Genomic DNA, 19,435 nt, shown 5'->3' on the forward strand with positions numbered 1-19,435 from the left:
TGAACACAGTGCTTGGAGTCAGGAGAGCCCCTGACTCTCTTCCTTTTGATGTTAGCTTTTTGATTCTGGGCAAGTCTTTTAATCTTTCTGGGTCTCAGTCTTTTCACCTGTAAAATTGGAAAGATACCATCTACGCCCAGAGATTTCTATATATGTGCATGTGCACACACACACACACACACACACACACACACACACACACACAGAGTCCTTGGATAGATCTATAATCTTATTGGTATGAGTACTCCCCATCCACTGGTGCTGACTGTAACACATCCTGGGAACTTATCCTTCTTATCCTGGAAAATTATATTGCATGTCCTTGCATAAAAGATCGACCCAATGTCCTGGATACCTACCAATGCAACACTTGGGCTATCCAACTATCTCTTATTCTTTACTCTTGTTACATGAGCATGTCACCTCCCTCCTGGGGTATATATGACTTTGCTGCTGCTGCTGGCAATGACATATATGTGTACGTACATATACATATATACATATCCGTAGAGAAAACTATAATTCCTATTCAAAACTGAGGTCACAAACTATGACTTTTCCTTGCTGTCTTTTGCGGGGGGGCATATTTTTTGATTGTCTTTTGTTTTGAACTAATGTATCCTCTGGACTGGCAAATGTAAATACACTGGTGGGGGCTTGTGTACTATGTCCTTGAAGAGCAGCTGACTTGCCAAGTGCCTCCACTCTGAAGTAGTTTTTCTGGGCTCCCATGTGTTGGGGAGCGTGCCCCAGGTGCTCCATATGAAGTAACAGGTACATCCTTTACATATCTCGTGGGGTTTTGAGAATATTAGTTAATTCTCTTTAAATTCCTTGGCTAGATGTGTGAGGTGGGCACCCTAGTTACATCACTGCTGTGCTATCATTCACTCGTCCGTGAGGGGAGGTAGGGTGGGTTGTTGGAGGCTGTCACTGATTTAATAATTTTGATTTATATCCACTTTTTCCATCTATTCTATATTGGTGCATTCTATAATGCTGGTATTTTACTGTTGCTGTTATGAATTTTTCCCATGGATACATGGTTTAGAATGTTCTATAATTATGCCGCATATAAATGTACTAGAAAGTATACAAGGTTTGAGATGCGAAGACATGGGTTTTCCTTGTGTGATTGACTGAATAAATGAAAAAGTATTTATTAAATGTTTACTACGGACAAAGCACCGCAGATATCAATGCAAAAGTCCCTGCTCTCAAAGAGATCACATTTTAATGGGTGAAATAGTACATATCAATCTTAGTTGCAAGTCAGAAGGAAAGGTCCCATGGTCCTTGGAATGCAAAGTAGATGCTAATATCTCTTCTTTAATGTTATTTCCACAGATAAAATCACATCAGTTTCTATATTGAACCAAGTACTTTCATGATAAGAGCTCCCTTTTCTGGATCTTCTGTAGCTATGGTTACAACATCCTCGGAAGCAGTTGCCAAGCCCCATATCCATAAGGGTTGCTTCCCAGGCTGCTGGCAGTTGGTCAGCAGTTGGTGAAAAGAAAGGTGTGTTACTGCTCTAAATTTAGGATCCGATGGTCCTTTTTTTAATGCTATTTAACCATAACTAGGCCAATATGGCTAAACCCTATCACAGTTGGCACTGCTATGGTTCAAACCTCTCTCCTCAAGCCTACACCACTTCCATTTATTAAGTTAGGATGCTGAAGAGCTGGGAGGGGAAGACAGATGCTGGGGTAGTTGTTTGCATGGGACATTTCCTCCCTATAAGTGCTGGAAGGTTAATCTCTTCACTCTTCCATCTATGATTCCCTATCTCACTCCCTCAAAAGCTTTTCTAGACCTTTTCTTCTCTCCTCAAAATTCTGATTGCTGCATTCAGACTTCACTAAGTGGGCAAGCTGTAGCCCCTGATGGGATTGTTGGTACACTTAGCTTCTTTCTCATTCTTTTTGGTACCTCGGACTGAGCTGAGCAAAGAGCATTCTCAGGGAATCTCTTCCATTCTTCACAATGCTCCTCTTGAGCCCTTTTTTGAGCCCATTCCTGTCTCTCTACTGTTTCAATGATACCCAGGCTCTAAATCTGATTTCATTGATTACAAACAACCTCATTTCCTAGTCAACCCTCAGCCTTGACTTGTTATATTCATTCTCATCACCCTGAGTTCTAGGATAATTCAGCTACAGGTTTGCTTACTTCCTCATGAATTAATTAAATATATTTCATTAATTTGTTAATTCATTAATCTCTCTCAGTCAGCTAAGCTTCACCAGTTCACCTTGCTTCACTTTACTATGTCCTCTCTGGCTTCAACAACCATTTTGCTACCTAGAAGTACTTCTGCCTTGGGACCCCACTGTACTGACTGCTGACTGCCTCTCCCAGACCAATATTTCAGGAACTCCCCAGCTACCATGCTTTCCCTTCACTCTCCAGTCTCTGGCCATGTCTTCCACAGCCTAGCAGAAATATGGCCACACTTTTCCCCTCTTGGATTCTGGAATCATGCATAAATCAACTCTGCCACTGTTCCCTATTTACCTATTGCTCTACTTGCCAGAACAAAGTGCCCCTCCCTGGTCACTAAGTCCTCTAGGCAAGTTGTCTCTCCCATTAGAATGTAAACTTCTTGAGGGTACAGACAGTATTCACTTTCATATTTTACATTTTGCTTTTATATTGTTGCTTTTCACTTAAGGCTTAATAAACACACACTCACACCCCCATTCATTTATTTAATAAATGGGAGAAAGCTCTTTTCTCAATAGCAGTTATTCATATCTCTTTCTAGTAAATTACTTAATCTCTTAGGAATAAGTAAATGTTAAAGTTACTGAGCTTACAATTTGTTAACAGTGAAATCAATAATAAAGATATCAATAATTATTTGCAGAATTTTAGCTATGAAAATAATCACAACCAAGGTCACCTCAAACTAGATACGTGCTGGTATATGTTTAATAACTGTCCCTCAAAAAATGCATGCACAACACATTTTAAAGTTTAATCGGAGTTAATATTTTCTTCTCTTAAAACTGGACACTGGACAAAATCATACAACCCTGATTTGTGGGTTTTGTCAGTTTCCAAGGTGGAAGTACTCATGCTGAAAATTTAACAATTTAACACCTCTGCCTCAAACTCTCATTGTAATGGCAGATCACTTCTGAGAATATACTCCCAAATATTTAACTCATGAAGAATAAATAAGTGAAGTCTCTTTGAAAGAATTTTCTCTATGCTTTTTTAAAAATAAAGATTAAAACAATTTCATCAACATAGAAGTCCTTTTCAGCCTGTCTTCATTAGCTTCTCTTTGGCTGTGATAAGAGAACAGTCCCTTCAATTTCCCTCAAGCTATTAATCTAAACAGTTTCTCTCCAGACTCATTCATCATAAATTTCTCTTTATAAAGGTGCTTAATAATAGTTAAGATAATTCTCCTGTGAAAATTTTTCCTTGCTCTATTTCTTTTGTCTCTCCAGAGTTTCTTTCAGACCATCTTCATTGACTCTCTTCTCAGTTTCTCGGAAACTGTCAGCCCCGACTGCCAAATCCTAAACATTCCATTTGGCTCTTAAAGCTGTAGAAACTGTAGCTATGGCTTCTTTGGGATAGGCTTTTGAAAACAGGGTTATACTTGTATTATAGTTATTGGCACCCAACATTCTCCCATGACTGGTACTGACTCCCTCCACATCGCTGCCTGCTTATTTTCGTACATCTTACAAATCTCCTCCATTAGTGTATATAGGATCCTTAAGGGCAGAGGATATCGTTTTAAAAAATACATTATTTCTGTATTTCCGGTTTTTAGCAGAGGAGGAATATAGTTACTTGGACTCTTTCTCTCTCCTCCTCCTCCTCCCCTTTCTCCTCTTAATACTCATCTGTCCCAGTGTGACCCTAGAAATCTCTCTGTCCTGGGACCCTCCTTTCTTAAAAATCACAATTTTCTTAAGAACTCCAGTCGAACTTCACCCCACTTAAGCCTGGGCTCTTTCTCTTCCTCTATTGGCTGTCTGTACCCCTTTCTAGCTCCTCTTTAGGTCTTATAGACCCCCACTAAAATGCGAGCTCTTTGAAGGTGGGGAGTGTCTTGCTTGCTTGCATTTCCAGCACCTGGAACATAGTAAGCTCTTAATAAAGGCTCTATCAAAATTTTGGACAAACCTAGTGCTGAGGTGGAACTTCCAAAATATTTTTTAAAACCAAAAGAAAGATCCAAAGACTGTTGGGTAGACCCTTCAAAAATAATTTTATTTCTATTAAGCATTTATTTTCTCTCCCTCCCTCTTCCATCTCACGAATGGGAAGGAATAACAAACCCTCGAAATAAAAATGCCTAGTCAAGAAAAACAAATTCCCATATTGACCTTTTTCAAAAAACTGGGGCTTTAAACGGGACCTATTTGTACAGCCCTCCCTCAATTAAATTCAATCCAGCTGCATATCATAGCATCACCTCCCTGATGTCATGGTCCTCTTAGAGAATGAAGGACAAACAACAAAAAACAACAACAAGGAACAAGAATTGGAAACCCAAGGGATGCCCGTCAATTGTGGAATGGCTCAACAAGATGTGGCACATGATTGTAAAGAAATATTATCCCACCATATGAAAAGACCAGCAGAATGGCTTCAGAGTGACGTAAAGTGAAGTGAGCAGAACCAGGAGAACATCGTACACAAGAACAGCAATATTGTTGGATGAAAAACTGTGAATGACTTAGCTATTCTCAGCAATACAATGATCCAGAGACAATCCCAAAGGACTCATGATGAAGCATACTTTCCGCCTTCAGAAACAGAATTGATACTGATTGAATACAGACTGAAGCATGCTATTTTCACTTTCTTTTTTTCTGAGTCTTCTTGTACAAAATGACTAATAAGTAAGTGTTTGACATGATTGCACATGTATAGTCTATATCTGATTGCTTACTCTCTCAGGGAAAGAGGAGGGGAGGGAGGGAGAAATAGAATTTGGAATTCGAAACTTTTTAAAAAATGTTAAAAATTGTTTTAACATGAAATCGGGTGAAATGACGTATGTCTGTATGCATGCATGTATATAAAAACTGGGGCTTCTCACTCAGTGTGTTTAGGACATCCTGTCTCTCAGGGCTCTAGAATTACGGTTGGCCATGGCATTGATCAGAATTCCTGTCTTGCAAAACTGTTCGTGTTTGCAGTTTGGTTCACATCGTTCTTGTTCTGCTTATATGAAAGATTTCTAGGAAGGAATAAACATGACTGGAGGTGCGGAGAACGAAAGCCTAGGGAGCATTCACCCCAATGGCATCACTGGCATCAATCAACTAGATTTATTTAGGGCATTCTATGCTGGGTCCTGGGAATACAAAGCACAGAGGAAACACAGTCCTTGCCCACAAGGAGCTTCCATTCTGATATTTGCGTGGGTTGCCACCAAGGCCGGGGGGAGCCACATTTGTACAGCCGAACCTCTAGATTACAGGCCGGGTGGTTCGGTTCTGTCCAGCTGGCAGGAGCTGCCTGACCCCCTCTGTCGGCCTCATCTCACTGCAAGCCCTGAAACTCCTCCCGGATGCCTGGCCCTTTAAGGCAGACCTAGGGAATACAGTCAGCGCCGGGAGGCGGGGAGAGGAGCCACGCTGGCCGCCCGCGAATCCGGTAAGGAAGCGGGGCGCGGGGGCCCGGCGGCAGCTCCCCGGCCTTCGGCCCCTGCACCCGGGGCCGCCTGCTTGCCCCCAGCCCCTTCCCTTGGACCTGGACTGCGAGCTTGAGCTCAGCCCCGTCCTTTACGCCGCAGGCCGCATGGTGGCCCCAGCCCTTGCACCCGGGCCATATGCTTGACTGTAGCCCCTTCCTTTGGTCATCAGCGGCGTGCTTACATTCAGACCGGTCCCTTGCACCGGGTGCCTCCTGCTTCACCTCAGCCCTTGCACTCAGGGCCCGCATGCTTGCCCCCAGCCCTTGCACTCAGGGCCCGCATGCTTGCCCCCAGCCCTTGCACCCGGGCTGCATGCTTGAACTCCCGCCCTTACGCCCGGCCGTCTGCAGGAGCCCAGGACGGGTTCTGTGCTCTCCGCCCGGTGCTCAGCGGCCCTTAGCTCGTCCGCGCGCGCCGGGGCTGCCCTAGCACCCAGGTTTCTGGGCTCTCGGTCCCGGACGAGCGCCCTCGGTTGGCATAGGGAAGGGGCCTACGGGAGGGGCAGTGGCCTGGAGAAGGCCCTGTGGGTCCGGAGCCGCGCGGGGAGGGGACGTAGAGACCCGGGGCGCTGCCGGGAGCACCGCGGTTCCTGGGGCTCAGGCTTCCGGCTAGGGACCAACACAAACCTCGTGAGATCTGCATTAGAGGGGAGGGCAAAGAGCAGCCCCGGGGGCGGGGCGGCTTGGCCATTAAAATACCTTTTTCCCATTAACATGCCTTTGTCCCAAATATGTTGTCCCTGCCCGAAAACATCATCTTCTGCCCCGGAGTCCCTGTGTCCGGAGACTGAGAGCAGGGTTCCTCCTTGGTCCCCCAGGAATCTGGCTGGCTCATTACTTCCTAAGCCTCCCGCAGTTGTTTGTCTTTACGATGCTGTTGTTCACGTATATTTTCCTGGTTCTTCTCACTTCACTCTGCATCAGTTCATACGAGTCTTCCCAGGTTTTTTTTTTTTTTTTCTGAAACCGTCCCCTTTCATTTCTTTCATTTGTTAATATTCCGTCATGCTAAACTTTTTTTTTACACTAAACATTATTTTTGGTCCATTTTTAACCTTAGGTCAGTCTATCCACATCACTTTGCACATCCCTGGCATTTTTTTCTTTTAATTATATTTATTTATTTTGAGTTTACAACATTCAATTCCTCAAGTTTTTGAGTTTCAAATTTTCTCCCCCTCCCTCTCCCTTCTCCGCCCCCCCCACTAAAGTTGGCATGTAATCCGATATAGCTTCTACATATACCTTCACACTAAACATATGTCACAGTAGTCAAGTTATAAAGAAGAATTATAACCGAACGAACAACGAGAAAGAAGAAACAAAAAATTGCTCCTCATTCAGACTGTGTAATTCTTTTTCTGGATGTTTATTCCTTTTTCCATCGGAGTCTTTTGGAGTTGTCACATTAGAACCTTGCATTGCTAAGAGCCAAGTCTATCAAAGTTAGTCGTCATAGATACCATATGTCTGTAATTGTGTTTAATGTTCTCCTGCTTCTGCTCCCCTCACTCAGCATCAGTTCATATAAGTCATTCCAGGTTATTATAAAGTCTGTGCGCTCCTCATTTCTTATAGCACAATAGTATTCACATACCACAACTTGTTCAGCCATTCCTTAATTGATCGGCACCCCCTTGATTTCCAATTCTTTGCTACCACAAAAAGAGCTGCTATAAATATTTTTGTACATACTTGTGTGATCTCTTCAGGATATAGCCCTCAGAGTGGTATTGCTGAATCAAAGGGTATGCACATTTTTATAGACCTTTGGGCAAAGTTCCAAATTGCTCTCCAGAATGGCTGGATCAGTTCACAACTCTACCAACAGTGCATTAGTGTTCTAATTTTCCAACATCTTCTCCAGTGTTTATAATTTTCCTGTTTTGTCATGTTACCTGGCTTTCTCTTCTGACCCAAGCTATCATATATAAATAGGTATAATAGCCATTCCTAACCAGATTAAAATGTAATGAGGAATATTTAACAAAATAAAAATACAGTGAACTGTAGGTAGCATTCCATTTTAAAACCAAGTCAATATTCTGTGGCCTGCAGGAATCCTTATCCCCTGGATTAGGGACACTTAACATTTGAGTTTAACAGCACTGGCTTAGAACACCAAGACTTCCCCAGGTTCCCACAACCAGTATGTGTCAGGTATGGAACTTGGACCCAGGTCTACCTGGGCTCCAAGGCCCAATCTCCCAGTCCTCCATGCCACAGCCTCTCAGGTGGGATAATAGGGCATATACATTTTCAGAAAGGAATAACGTGATGAAATTATTTCATTTGGCTATATTTAATTTATGACTAGAATTGCTCTAGGGAGGAGAGGTTATTGAGAAGTAACAATGATTTTAAAAAAATGTATCAATAAGACATTTAAAACATAAAATAGAAAAATAAAGTGAATAGCAAAATAGTTAATTTTTGAGGATCCTCAATTTCCAGGGGACTGGAGAGATTTTCTTGAGCACAGAGGGATCCAGATTGTTGGACCGTGAGGGTGAAGAAGAGCCATCTGATGCATTTCCATCTCTCTTTGCATAGATTTCAAACCAGAAACAGACCTTACAGTCTTTGAGTCTTATGCCTCTTTTTTTTTCTTTAAGAAATTCTCTCAATTTGGGTTTGAAGCTGTGATATCCAGGACAGAGCTTTATATAGGATTCTCTTTCATAACAGACTGAAGGCAAATCCTCCAGATGGACTAAAGGCAAAATGGCTCTGGTTCCCTACGACTCGGAAGGAATAGGGATACAGAAATTCCATAAACCTCAGGCCACCTATACGTTTGCAAACCGCGTGATCCATATCCAGCAGGACTGGAAGCAACTGGGTGTGGCAGCCGTGGTATGGGATGCGGTATGTATGCCTCTGGATTCTGTATTTCATTAAAAACAACCAAACGACCCCAAACTTGCCTAAAGCAATTGAGGAAGGGAAGACTTGACGGCTCCCTCATTTGTATTTTAAGGATAAGCCTATAAGGCTGAGCAAGATACAGGTCCTGGTCTTCCCAGGGATGACATTAGACAGCAAATTTAGCAGTAAAATCAGAACCCAGACTCAGTCCCTGAATCAGCAGCTCATTGGCCAGCCTTTCTGACTTTGGCTAATTTTTTTAAAGGAGTTTTTACTAAAGTACTGATTCAAATATGACGTGCCCCAAACCCTTTTCTCTACAATACTAAGGTGGCATGGCTCCCTCGTGCGTGTGTGCGCATGCACATAGTATGGCTCTTAATCTGTCTTCTATTTTGGCCCAGGCCGTGGTTCTCTGTACCTACCTGGAGATGGGGGCTTTCAATCTTCAAGGCTGTTCTGTGGTGGAGCTAGGAGCTGGAACAGGACTAGTGGGCATTGTGGCTGCTTTGTTGGGTAAGTTTGCCCATTTCTTTTAAGTTCTCATGGTATTTAAAGTGAACATAAAAAACAAGGTGTTTATGGCATTCATTGTCTTGATTTGGCCGTTATCTTTTCTCAGGAGTTTTCAATCCACATAAATGGTGTCCTAGAAGATTTAACAGCTTAGAAGTGTTCTAAGACTTGTGGAAGACCCTCTTATTTTCTCACTGGATGTAGGCCAGTAGCAGGTTATTATTATTATTATTATTATTTTGGCCACATCCACAAACTCCTTCAGTAACCACATTCTTCTGACCTTAATAATAAGAGCTAACATTTATGTAGTGCCAGGCACTGTGCCAGGCACATAACAAATATTATCTCATTCGATCCTCACGACAACCCTGGGAGGTGGGTGCTACTTAATTATCCCTCCTTTTATAGATGAGAGAAAACTGACATAAACAGAGTGACTTGCCCAGGGTCACATAGCATCAGAGGCTAGATCTGAACTCAGGTCTTTCTGACTCCAAGCCCAGCCCCCTATCCACTGTGCTACCTCTGCTTCCTTTATCCCTGTTTTATGTAGTTACCATCTTAGGTACAAAATACCCTTTTGATTTTTCCTCCCATACTCTTGCCCTTATCGGATATATATATATTTTTGTGTGTGTGTGTGTGTGGATGTAATGGGGTTAAGTGATTTGCCCAGAGTCACACAGTTTTTAAGTGTCTTAGGTCACATTTGAACTCAGGTCCTCCTGACTCCAGGGCTGTTGCTCTATCCAGGTACCACCTAACTCCCTGCTCTCCTCCCTCCCCACCCCTGTCATTGGACATCTTAAATGATTCTCTTTAAATTTCCTAAATCCTTTCCACTGTGTCCCCTTGCAGAGTTTTTCTGAAATTCTCCTACACCTTCTACCTTTTTCACGGGCATTCCTCCTTTCTTGTCTTAGTAACTGAAATTGGGTTTGCCCTGTTTTGACAGCTTTCCCCAACGGAGGCCTGTTCGTGGCTCCCAGGGATGGGGAATCTTCAGCCTGGAGGCCACATGCAGCTCTCCTCAAGTGCGGCCCTCTGACTGAAACCAAGCAGAGCCACATGTGGCCTCCAGGCTGCAGGTTCTCCAGCCCCGTGTGGAGGGAGGTTTGCCCCATCCAGACTGATGTTCCACCACCATCACTCAGCTGCCTTTCTTTTGAAGGCCTTGCCACATGATTAAATCACATCCACCCTGCCTTTCCCTCTCATTAGCTTTGAATAAAGGATTCACGTTATTTTCATCACTGATGTCAACTCTTAGCTCAAAGTCGTCTTCCAGTCCATCCCTTGAGATTATCCTCAGGGCTTTAACATCCATGCAGATAATCCTTCCATTCATTCTTAAGAGTTGTTTGTTGTTGTGGTTGTTGAGTCATGTCAGTCCTGTCCAACTCTTTGAGGTTTTCTTCGCAAAGATACTGGAGTGGTTTGTTATTTCCCTCTCCATTTCATTTGACAGACGGGAAAACTGTAGCAGACAGAAGTTAAGCGAATTGCCCAGGGTCACACAGCTAGTTTGAACTCAGGTCTTCCTGACTTCAGGCCTGGCACTTTATCCACTGCACCACCTAACTTTCCTCCGATAATAATAGTTTATATTTATTTATATAATGTTTGTAGTTACAGATCACTTTTTTAAAACTAAAAATTTCGATTTAATTTTTTCCCTCCCACCTTCCTAAACCCCAAATAGAAAAAGAAAAAAGAAAACCTTTGTAAAAAATAAGTATGGTCAGGCAGAACAAATAACTCCATTGACCATGTCTAAAAATGTACATCTCATTCCACACGTTGACCTGTCATGTCAATCAGGAAGAGATTAATATTTTCTCTCTTTTTTGAGTCTTTTAAAAATATATTTTATTTATTTTGTTAAATATTTCCCAGTTTCATGTAAAAATTTTTTAGCATTCATTTAAAAACAATTGAGTTCTAAATTCTCCCTCCCTCCCATCTATCCCCTAGGAGAGTATCATTCTTCATCACTGATCTCTTGGAATCATGGCTGATCATTGCATTGACTAGAATTCTTCGGGCTTTCAAAATTTTATGCCCATTACATTCATATGTCATAATTTATTCCATAATTCAGTGCCCAATTAATTGATGGCCACCCCTTTAATTTCCAGTACTTTGCCACTGCAAAAAAGAGCTGCTATAAATATTTGTATATACATATGTATGCTTGTGTGTATATATTTGTATGCACACATATGCATATACATATATACATGCACAAACATATACAGACTCAGGTTGCCTCTTTCCCCTAAAACTTGTTGCCTGTTTTCCTTCACGGTAACTGACCTTGATTGCTGCTCCTTGGCTATCCCCTGACTCCATGTTGGACCTTATCATTCCTTCCTATTGGCTCCATCTCCCGAGATTTAAAATCCAAATAGCCCCTCTTCGATATGAGCTTCTGTTGTTGTATCGCTGCTACTCAAACTGCTCTCCCTTCTCCCTGTGACTTCTAGACCCTTTCTTCATCCCATATCCTAGCCCCTTAGCTCTCTTGTGGGTTCACTTGCTTCCATTCTCATCCTATGAATCTTCACCATGCTCTTGCCAGCACCCTATTTGCATTTCAGGGGTTAGGATTGGCAAGGCGATAAAAATATCATGGACTGTGCAATCTAGAAATCTTGAGATGTATTGACAAAGAGGGAGTGACTCATAAGAGCTTGAGGGGTAATAAATAATAATGATAATGATGATGACCACTAGCATTTCTGTACTACCTACTATGTGCTCAGCTCTTTACAAATATTACCTTATTTGATCCTCACAACAACCCTGGGAGATGGGCACTATCATTGTCATTTTATAGAGGAGAAAGCTTAGGCAAACAGAGGTTGAGTTTTGCTCAGGGTCACACAGCACAAAGTTAGGGAAGGTGTTTTTATTTAAGAAAAGGTAAGGACGGAGTATTTTTTAGGTAGGTGGGAAGGAACCTATACAATCAAGTTTCTTAACCTTTTTCTGTATCATGGCCCCTTTGGCAGCCTGTGGATGCCTTCTCAGAATGATGTTTTTAAATGCATAACATAACATCTATCAGATGACAAAGAAAAATCAGATATGTTGAAATAGTCATTGAAATTTACATATACATGTATACCGATACTTACAAAATATACATATTTTTAAAAGTTCACAAGTCCCGTGCTCATAGTCCCTGCTTTAATACAGTGCTACCATTCCTAAGCTTGCAAATTATTTCACTTTAATTGCATTTTAGGTTGTCTGTTTCCCGAGGACTTTTAGGGAGACTAACTTTATCTTTAAGCACTTACCAAAACACATGTAAGATAGGTTAACAGCCGACACATATGTATGGTAATGTTATCAATGGTAGAATTTTTAGCCGTGAAGAACAACCCATATTTCAAGTGGAATATTAGCTTAGAAGCTTAATGGAATGATAGATTAGAAACCAGGATGGTGGAAGGACATAGAGATAGTGTATAAAGCCCCAGAGTTAGGAAGACCTGAGTTCAAAACTCTCCTCAGATACTTACTAGCTGTGTGACCCTGGGCAAGTCACTTCACTCTGTTTGCCTCAGTTTCCTCATCTGTCAAATGAGCGGGAGAAGGAAATGGCAAACCACCCTAGTATCTCTGCCAAGAAAACCTCAAGGGTTCATAAAGAGTTGGACATGACTGGAATGACTGAACAACAACTAAATGAGATTAGGAGCCCCGTGACAGCAGCCTTCCCTTACCTGAAGGCTGTGATGTGAAAGGGGAGTCAGACTTGTTCTGCTTGGTCCCACAGGGCAGAAGTAGGAGTGATGGGTGGGGGTTGTGGAGAGGCAGATTTAAGTAGGGAAAACTTCCTAACCAAAGTGAGATGGGCTGCCCCCCAGCAGTCAGTCGGAAAGCATTTATTAAGTGCCTGCTGTGTGCTGGGCAACATTCCTAAGCCCTGGCATTTGTTCACAATAATAATGATAGGTAGGTAGAAGGCCTCCTTGTTTTGGTATGGGTTGGACCAAATGGTGCCAAAAGCCCTGACTCAGAAATTCCGTGATTATAAAATGATTCTCCTCTACCATACCTGATTGCTTACCTACCTAGCAGAGAAGCTGTTGGGGACATTACTAATTAATTAGGGGACATTAGTTACTAATTAGTTTGGGGGACATTATTTATCATGAGGCTATTTCTTTTGCCCACATTCTAGGTGCTCACGTGACCATCACAGATCGGAAAATAGCACTAGAATTTCTCAAGTCCAACGTTCAAGCCAACTTGCCTCATGATATACAACCAAAAGCTGTGGTTAAGGAGTTGACTTGGGGGCAAAACTTGGGGACCTTCTTGCCAGGAGAGTTCGACCTGATCCTGGGGGCTGACATCATCTACCTGGAAGAGACTTTTGTGGATCTCCTTCACACCCTGGAGCATCTGTGCAGTGACCGTTCTGTCATCCTTCTGTCTTGCCGCATCCGATATGAACGGGATCACAACTTCTTAAAGATGCTAGCAAAGCGCTTCACTGTGCAGGAGGTTCACTATGACCTTGAGAAGGATGTACACATATATAAAGCACACAGGAGAAGCCACAAGGAGGACCTGTAGAGTATAGTCAGAATTATTTGCCATAGACATACTGTAACATTTATTGTGTTATCTTGTTAGGTGAACACTGGATTATGAACTTAATGTTGTGGCATCATATGTAGCTATCTGTGTCACTATTGAGACAAATTCCTTATCTGGCAATATCTTCTCAGGCAGATCAAAGTCAGAAGAATGAAGCATTTCTGCAGCATCAATCTTGTGATGGAATGCTTCTATGGACAAGTGCTCAGACCCATCTGGATAATGTTGAGGGCTAGGGACTGGACTTGTGATTTATGATTTCAGTGGTGTGACTTCAGTGGCCTCTATAATTTAGTGGACCTATGATTTATGATTTCAGTGCTTATGACTTCCAGAGAAGGTAACTCCCTCTACCAACATAGGTCAGCACCTTTCCTGAAACTTACTGTATTGCAGAGTGCCTTAGAGAACCAAGAAGGGAAATGACCCGGCCAGTGGGTCAGAGGTGGCCCATGAACCCAGGTCATCCTGGCTTTTGGGACAGTTCTGTATGCCAGGCTGCCTCTCCTGTGGATGTGGGAAGGCAGAGTTATACAAATGGCTTAGAATTTACTGTGAAATGTTCAGTGTTTCATATAGAGTTTTCAGAGTGTGAAAGAAATTTGTTTATACATTCCCTACTTGTCTTTGTTGGCCCTGCATGGGTCTTTTCTACTTTTGTCTGGTGGCTGCAATTTGTAATTAGAACATATTATACTTCTAATTTCTAATTTCATTTGCATAAAAATATAATAAAATGATTGAAATAAATATTTTATGTATTTTGAAAAATGAGTTTTTAGCTGAGAAAATAAATCAGTTTTTACCCTTTTATGAACTGCTTGTTGAATTTGTTAGATTCTGATAAAAAGATTATGGTCAATTTTTCACAACCTAAACCTAAACTTTTTTATTAATTCTGTTTTTTTGCATATTTCTGTGGGACCTTTCAAAAAGTACACAGGAGGTCATATTGAAAACCAGAATGTGGTAGTGTAACATAGAGGAGGATGGTTTTGCATTTCATTGATTTGCCCTTTTAAATGTAGAAATTTGATAAAGGGTGAGACTTTATTCATAAATGACAATTTTTAGGTCGTGTGTTTTTTTTTTTAAATGAACAGGGCTAGATGTGGTGGCACCTTCCTGTGTGGTCCCTGCTGCCGGGTTGGGAGGGGGAGGGGGAAGGTTTGAGGATGGTAGACAATTTGAGGTTGGGAGTTTTGAGCAGTAGGGCTCATGCTGACTAGTTGTCCACATCAAGTCTGGGACCAATATAGTGGATCCTCAGAAGCAGGGTGGGACACCAGGCTGCCTAAGGTGGGGACTATGGTCCCAGGTTGAAAAAGTGCAGAGTCTGGGGCTGTGACTGGCCCAAGTGAGATAGGGGAACCCAGGCCTCTTCCCTGAAAAAATAAATGAATTGATAGTAGTTTGACACTTTAAAACTAAAGGCTTATACTTTTTTTTTGGCTTGTACTTTTCCATGAAAAAATATGATCATTTTGGTATGGATAATTTTAGAGAATTAAAAATTGATTTTTATTTACTTGCCAAGTAGAATATACCACAGCAACTGGCAAACTTTTTTTTTGCTTATACGCACTGTGTCTTGAAATGACAAAATTTGTAACTCATGGAAAATCTTTTGTCCTCCCACTAGTTTAAAACAAAGCATTTAACTCATTTAAACATTTTAAAAAATGAGTTTTGTCCACGTGAAATTTATTAATTTTACTATTGTTGTTATAAATTTATTAATGTCCATAAATTAATTTACACCCACAAAACTGCTGTGCTTCCAACTTTATTAGAAATGGAAGTCTCATACCTCTTTTGGGGGGTTCTTTTCTAATTACTTCATCCTCTTTACAGTATTGCCTTAGGTAAAAATATCCATACCCTAATTTCCAAATTTGCAAAGCCTCCACTTTCTGCATAAACTGAAGTTACAAATACTCCATGAAGCGGCTGATCAATTCTTTTGTATGCTGTGGTGACAGCCACAAGGTGGCATTGGTGCCCCACACCTGGGCTCTGAAAAAACTGACTGGCCAGCAGAGCTTTTTTCTTTTCTTTCTTTTTTCCTCCTTCCCTTCTCCCTCCTCCCTCCCTCCCTTCCTTCCTTCTTCCCTCTCTTCCTTTCAAAAAGAGAACACCCTCTTTTGATATGTTGGAATTGGAAATCATTAATTATATGTGTGTGTATGTGTGTAATAATTAAGTAACTTTGGACCGCTCCAGAATGAAAAGATGTTTCAGTGAGGGTCTATACTAGATCTTTTCCTAGGTGGCACCAGTTGGTGACATGGGGAGCTGGGGGAGCTGAGTGTGAATTTCATCAGTTTTCCTATTAACTTGCCCATCTTATCAGATGCTGGAGCCAAAAGAGTCTCTTTCCAATTCAACTAGAAATAAAAAGAAGCCAACTATCGAACAAGGAGACACTGATTTAAAACCACCAGTCAGTCAACAAGCATTTATTACGTGCCTATTACTCACAAGGCATTGTGCTAAGCCCTGGGGATACAAAGAAAGGCAGTTTCTGCCCTCACATTGAAATGGAGGAGACAAGTTATGTACAGTCAATGTCCCTCCCTTGAAAACATTTCAGGACCTAATTCTCTCTAAAGGATCAACCTTTAGAGATGGGAATTAAAATTCAAAATCATCTTGGCACGAGCCTGGATGAGATAAAGACTGGGTAATTAGACCTTGGATAACAGACTGTTTTATGTGTCAGTCGGTGAGTACTTATGAAGTGCCAGGCACAGTGCCTCAGCACAGTTTATGTTCATAAAATACCATAGGAATGTAGTTGTGTAAGGCTCAGGAAAAAATTTAGTGTTTCAGTTCTGTTTCTGTAGTCAAGAGTAAAAAATCTTGTGTCAGAGCACTCTGACTCACTTTCCCTCATAAGAAAAATACCAAGTATTTTCCCTTTATTTTGAAAATGCATTCATTTGTCAAAATCTACCTCCACTTCTAAGGCTCCTATACTTGCTCTGGTCCTGACAATATAGAGCTGCCATCCAAGGGTGAGTTTAGGGAGAAGAGAGCTTAGTTATCTCATTTGCAGAGGGCAGCGGGATCCAAGGTTTGCTGAAAAAGTCTTGAGATCATCTAATTAGATCCCCTCATTTTAAGCAGGAGGAAACTGAGGATCGGGTTAAATGACTTATCTAAGTACACCCAGTTAGTGTCTAAATTGGGATTTGAACTCAGATCTCTTGAATCCAGGTCCAATAAGCCAGATTACACTACTGCTGCATATTATTAGGCACTTGCATGTTTGGTAAATGAATGAATTTAGTGGAAGACTTAAGTTCTTTTGGTGTATGAGCCAGGCACGATGAAAGGATAGAATGAGGAAATGGCAGAAGTTCATGTAAACATTTTAAGGCCTAAAAGATCAAAGTGTGAAAAACAGCCAACCCCCATCCCTACAAAATGTTCACAAAAATAAAATCGATGGCTTCCAGTGCCACTCCTAGACTTTCTCAGATTATGGGCACGAGACACACTATTGATTTGGGCTAAGGCGAGGTAATAATTTTGCAGACAGGCAGAATTTTTTTCCAAATATAGAATAGGTAGTTTTTTTTCCCCCACACAGAAGAGAATGCCAATAATAAAGAATCTTAGAATGATTAGACTAGAAATCAGTTAACCTCATTACCAGTACAATTAGTTGAGAGGTTAATCTTCAAGCCTTCACAGAACACAGGCAGTTTTTAGACTATTAATGAGCCAGTTCACCTTTCACCTCCATGGATCAAACACCAAGCAGGATCATCTTCCCCAGGACCTACCTCTCCAATACTATGTCACAAGCCCGATTCTGCTACTGTGCTGCCATTGCGTCCTCTGGGACCGGCACTCATGGGCATCTAGGATCTTTTGACGTTCAGAAGGTTGATGTCGAGGCAGCCAGGGGCCTCCAGTATAATAAACCTGGCTAATTGAGCCTATACTCCTCATGGGAAGCAGTGGCCAGAGGAAGCTAGGTAGGCAGAATTTTTGATGGGTTGGTTTATAATAAGAAATCATCAAAAGAAACAGGCTTATGTGTGGTAAGCAAGAGGAATCTTTTGTTATACTAAATATTTGGGAAACAGAACGAGAGTAAAGGCCTTAAAACATTAAATGTTATGTAATAACTATTCATAGGCCTAATCATTCTTTCAAATATTAACCTGTTTTTGGATATATGTAAAGGAGTAGATGAGTTCTAAATGAGTACATGAAACATACGGGGAGGGGGTCCTAAAAGTCTTAGTGCAGTGTTTCACTAAGGAAGCACAGAAAGACTTAATGCAGTCTTGCACTAAGACTTTTGGGACAACCTGCATATTTGAGAAGTTAGCTGATTGAGGAGGCAGAAAATAGTCGTTTTCGCCAAACACGTCTTAAAATTTTTTGAGGACAGGGATTATGTCATATATGTCTTTTTGTCTCAGCACTCAGTAAAATACCTTATATATATATTTACAGCTTTGCATTATAGAAGGTACTTTATGAGATACTGTGGATGATACAAACATGATTAGTAGTCACCGCTTCCAGCACACAAGCGTGGACTCTGATTTTCTTCTGTTATTTCCTGCTACCTCAACTTTCCCAGTTTAAAGGTGAGATAAGTAAAACTCCTCTCAGATTTGTGGTTGGAATTTTGAAACATTTTATTAACCTATAACCAAGAGAAGCTCTGGTCCTAATACCCAAAGTTACATTAATAAAGATTTTAAAAAGTTAACAGTCTGTTCACAAAACTGTGCTTCTAGAACTTACAAATAGTAATGGAAGGCTCACAATTCTTTTGTGTCTTTTTGGTAACCTCTTAAAAAAACCAAACATGAGGATACAAAATGATTAGCCAGGCTATCAGATAATGGGAATTGTATACAAATTCAAATTCAATAAACATTTATTGGGAAACTACTATACTCAGGGTCGTTTGCTAGGTACTGGAGTAAGCAAGAACGATACAATGTTTTATAAGACAAGGCCTCTGCCCTCGTGGAGCTCACAATCTAGTCAAATTGGCAGGCATTTATTAAGTGCTTACCATGTGCCAGGCAATACACTAAGTGCTGGGGATATGATCTAGGAGGGAACTATTTCTTAAAGATAAAATCCAAAATAATACTTAGGTGCATAAGAGAGATATGGCTGAATGATGGAATCAGGGAATGGAAGAAGTATTGGTATAACTTGGGTTTTGAGGATCAGGTGGGAATTTGACTGGCAGAGTGTGGGCACAGGTGTGTATTTAGCAGTGGGAGAGGTGGTGGTGTTCCAAACTTAGGGAATAGTGTGTGCAAAGGTAGACAGTGCCAAATGTACACATGGGACGGTGAGCAGTCACATATGGCGTGAGCACTGTAGGCACAAAGACTGGTATGAGATAAAGCTAAGGAGGTTAGGAAGGCATTAGGCTGTGGAGTGTTTTGAATGCCTGGCAATGTCTGAACTCTTCTAAGAGCAAGAGGGAATTTAAAAAGATTTCTGAGTGACTGATAGGACTAGAATTATTGTGGTAGCACTGTAAAGGATGGGTTGGAGGGGTAGAGAATGGAAGTGAAAAGGTTATTGCATGCTGAAGGGAGTGTGGAAAGAGGCACATAGATATACTGTTGGGGGAACTTTGAATTAGTCCAAACATTTTATAAACAATTTAAAATTATGTTAAAAAAAAGAGTTATAAGCATACTCTCTGAAAGGCAGACATTCTAAGAAGGTAAAAGGACAGAAAAATCCCATATAGCTCAAAATATCA

The 19,435-nt window shown here is 41.3% G+C and overlaps 1 protein-coding gene across 1 annotated transcript; it reads left to right on the forward strand.

Annotated features, from left to right (window-relative positions):
* The first annotated feature begins 5,587 nt into the window (after positions 1–5,587).
* Positions 5,588–14,490, forward strand: METTL21A (methyltransferase like 21A). The gene is made up of 4 exons (XM_036756257.1): positions 5,588–5,634; positions 8,362–8,541; positions 8,946–9,057; positions 13,256–14,490. Exons 2-4 carry the CDS (start codon positions 8,398–8,400, stop codon positions 13,651–13,653), a joined length of 654 nt encoding a protein of 217 aa, XP_036612152.1. The 5' UTR covers positions 5,588–5,634; positions 8,362–8,397; the 3' UTR covers positions 13,654–14,490.
* Positions 14,491–19,435: the final 4,945 nt, after the last annotated feature.

The sequence above is a fragment of the Trichosurus vulpecula genome, chromosome 4 (genome assembly GCF_011100635.1).
Source record: "Trichosurus vulpecula isolate mTriVul1 chromosome 4, mTriVul1.pri, whole genome shotgun sequence".
NCBI lineage: Eukaryota > Metazoa > Chordata > Mammalia > Diprotodontia > Phalangeridae > Trichosurus > Trichosurus vulpecula.

What these genes read in the sequence shown, in the direction of transcription:
- METTL21A (XM_036756257.1), top strand. Translation starts at nt 8,398, where the DNA reads ATGGCTCTGGTTCCCTACGACTCGGAAGGAATAGGGATACAGAAATTC. An exon ending in CAGCCGTGGTATGGGATGCG is followed by an intron (nt 8,542 to 8,945) that starts GTATGTATGCCT and finishes ATTTTGGCCCAG; the next exon opens with GCCGTGGTTCTCTGTACCTA. An exon ending in CATTGTGGCTGCTTTGTTGG is followed by an intron (nt 9,058 to 13,255) that starts GTAAGTTTGCCC and finishes CCCACATTCTAG; the next exon opens with GTGCTCACGTGACCATCACA.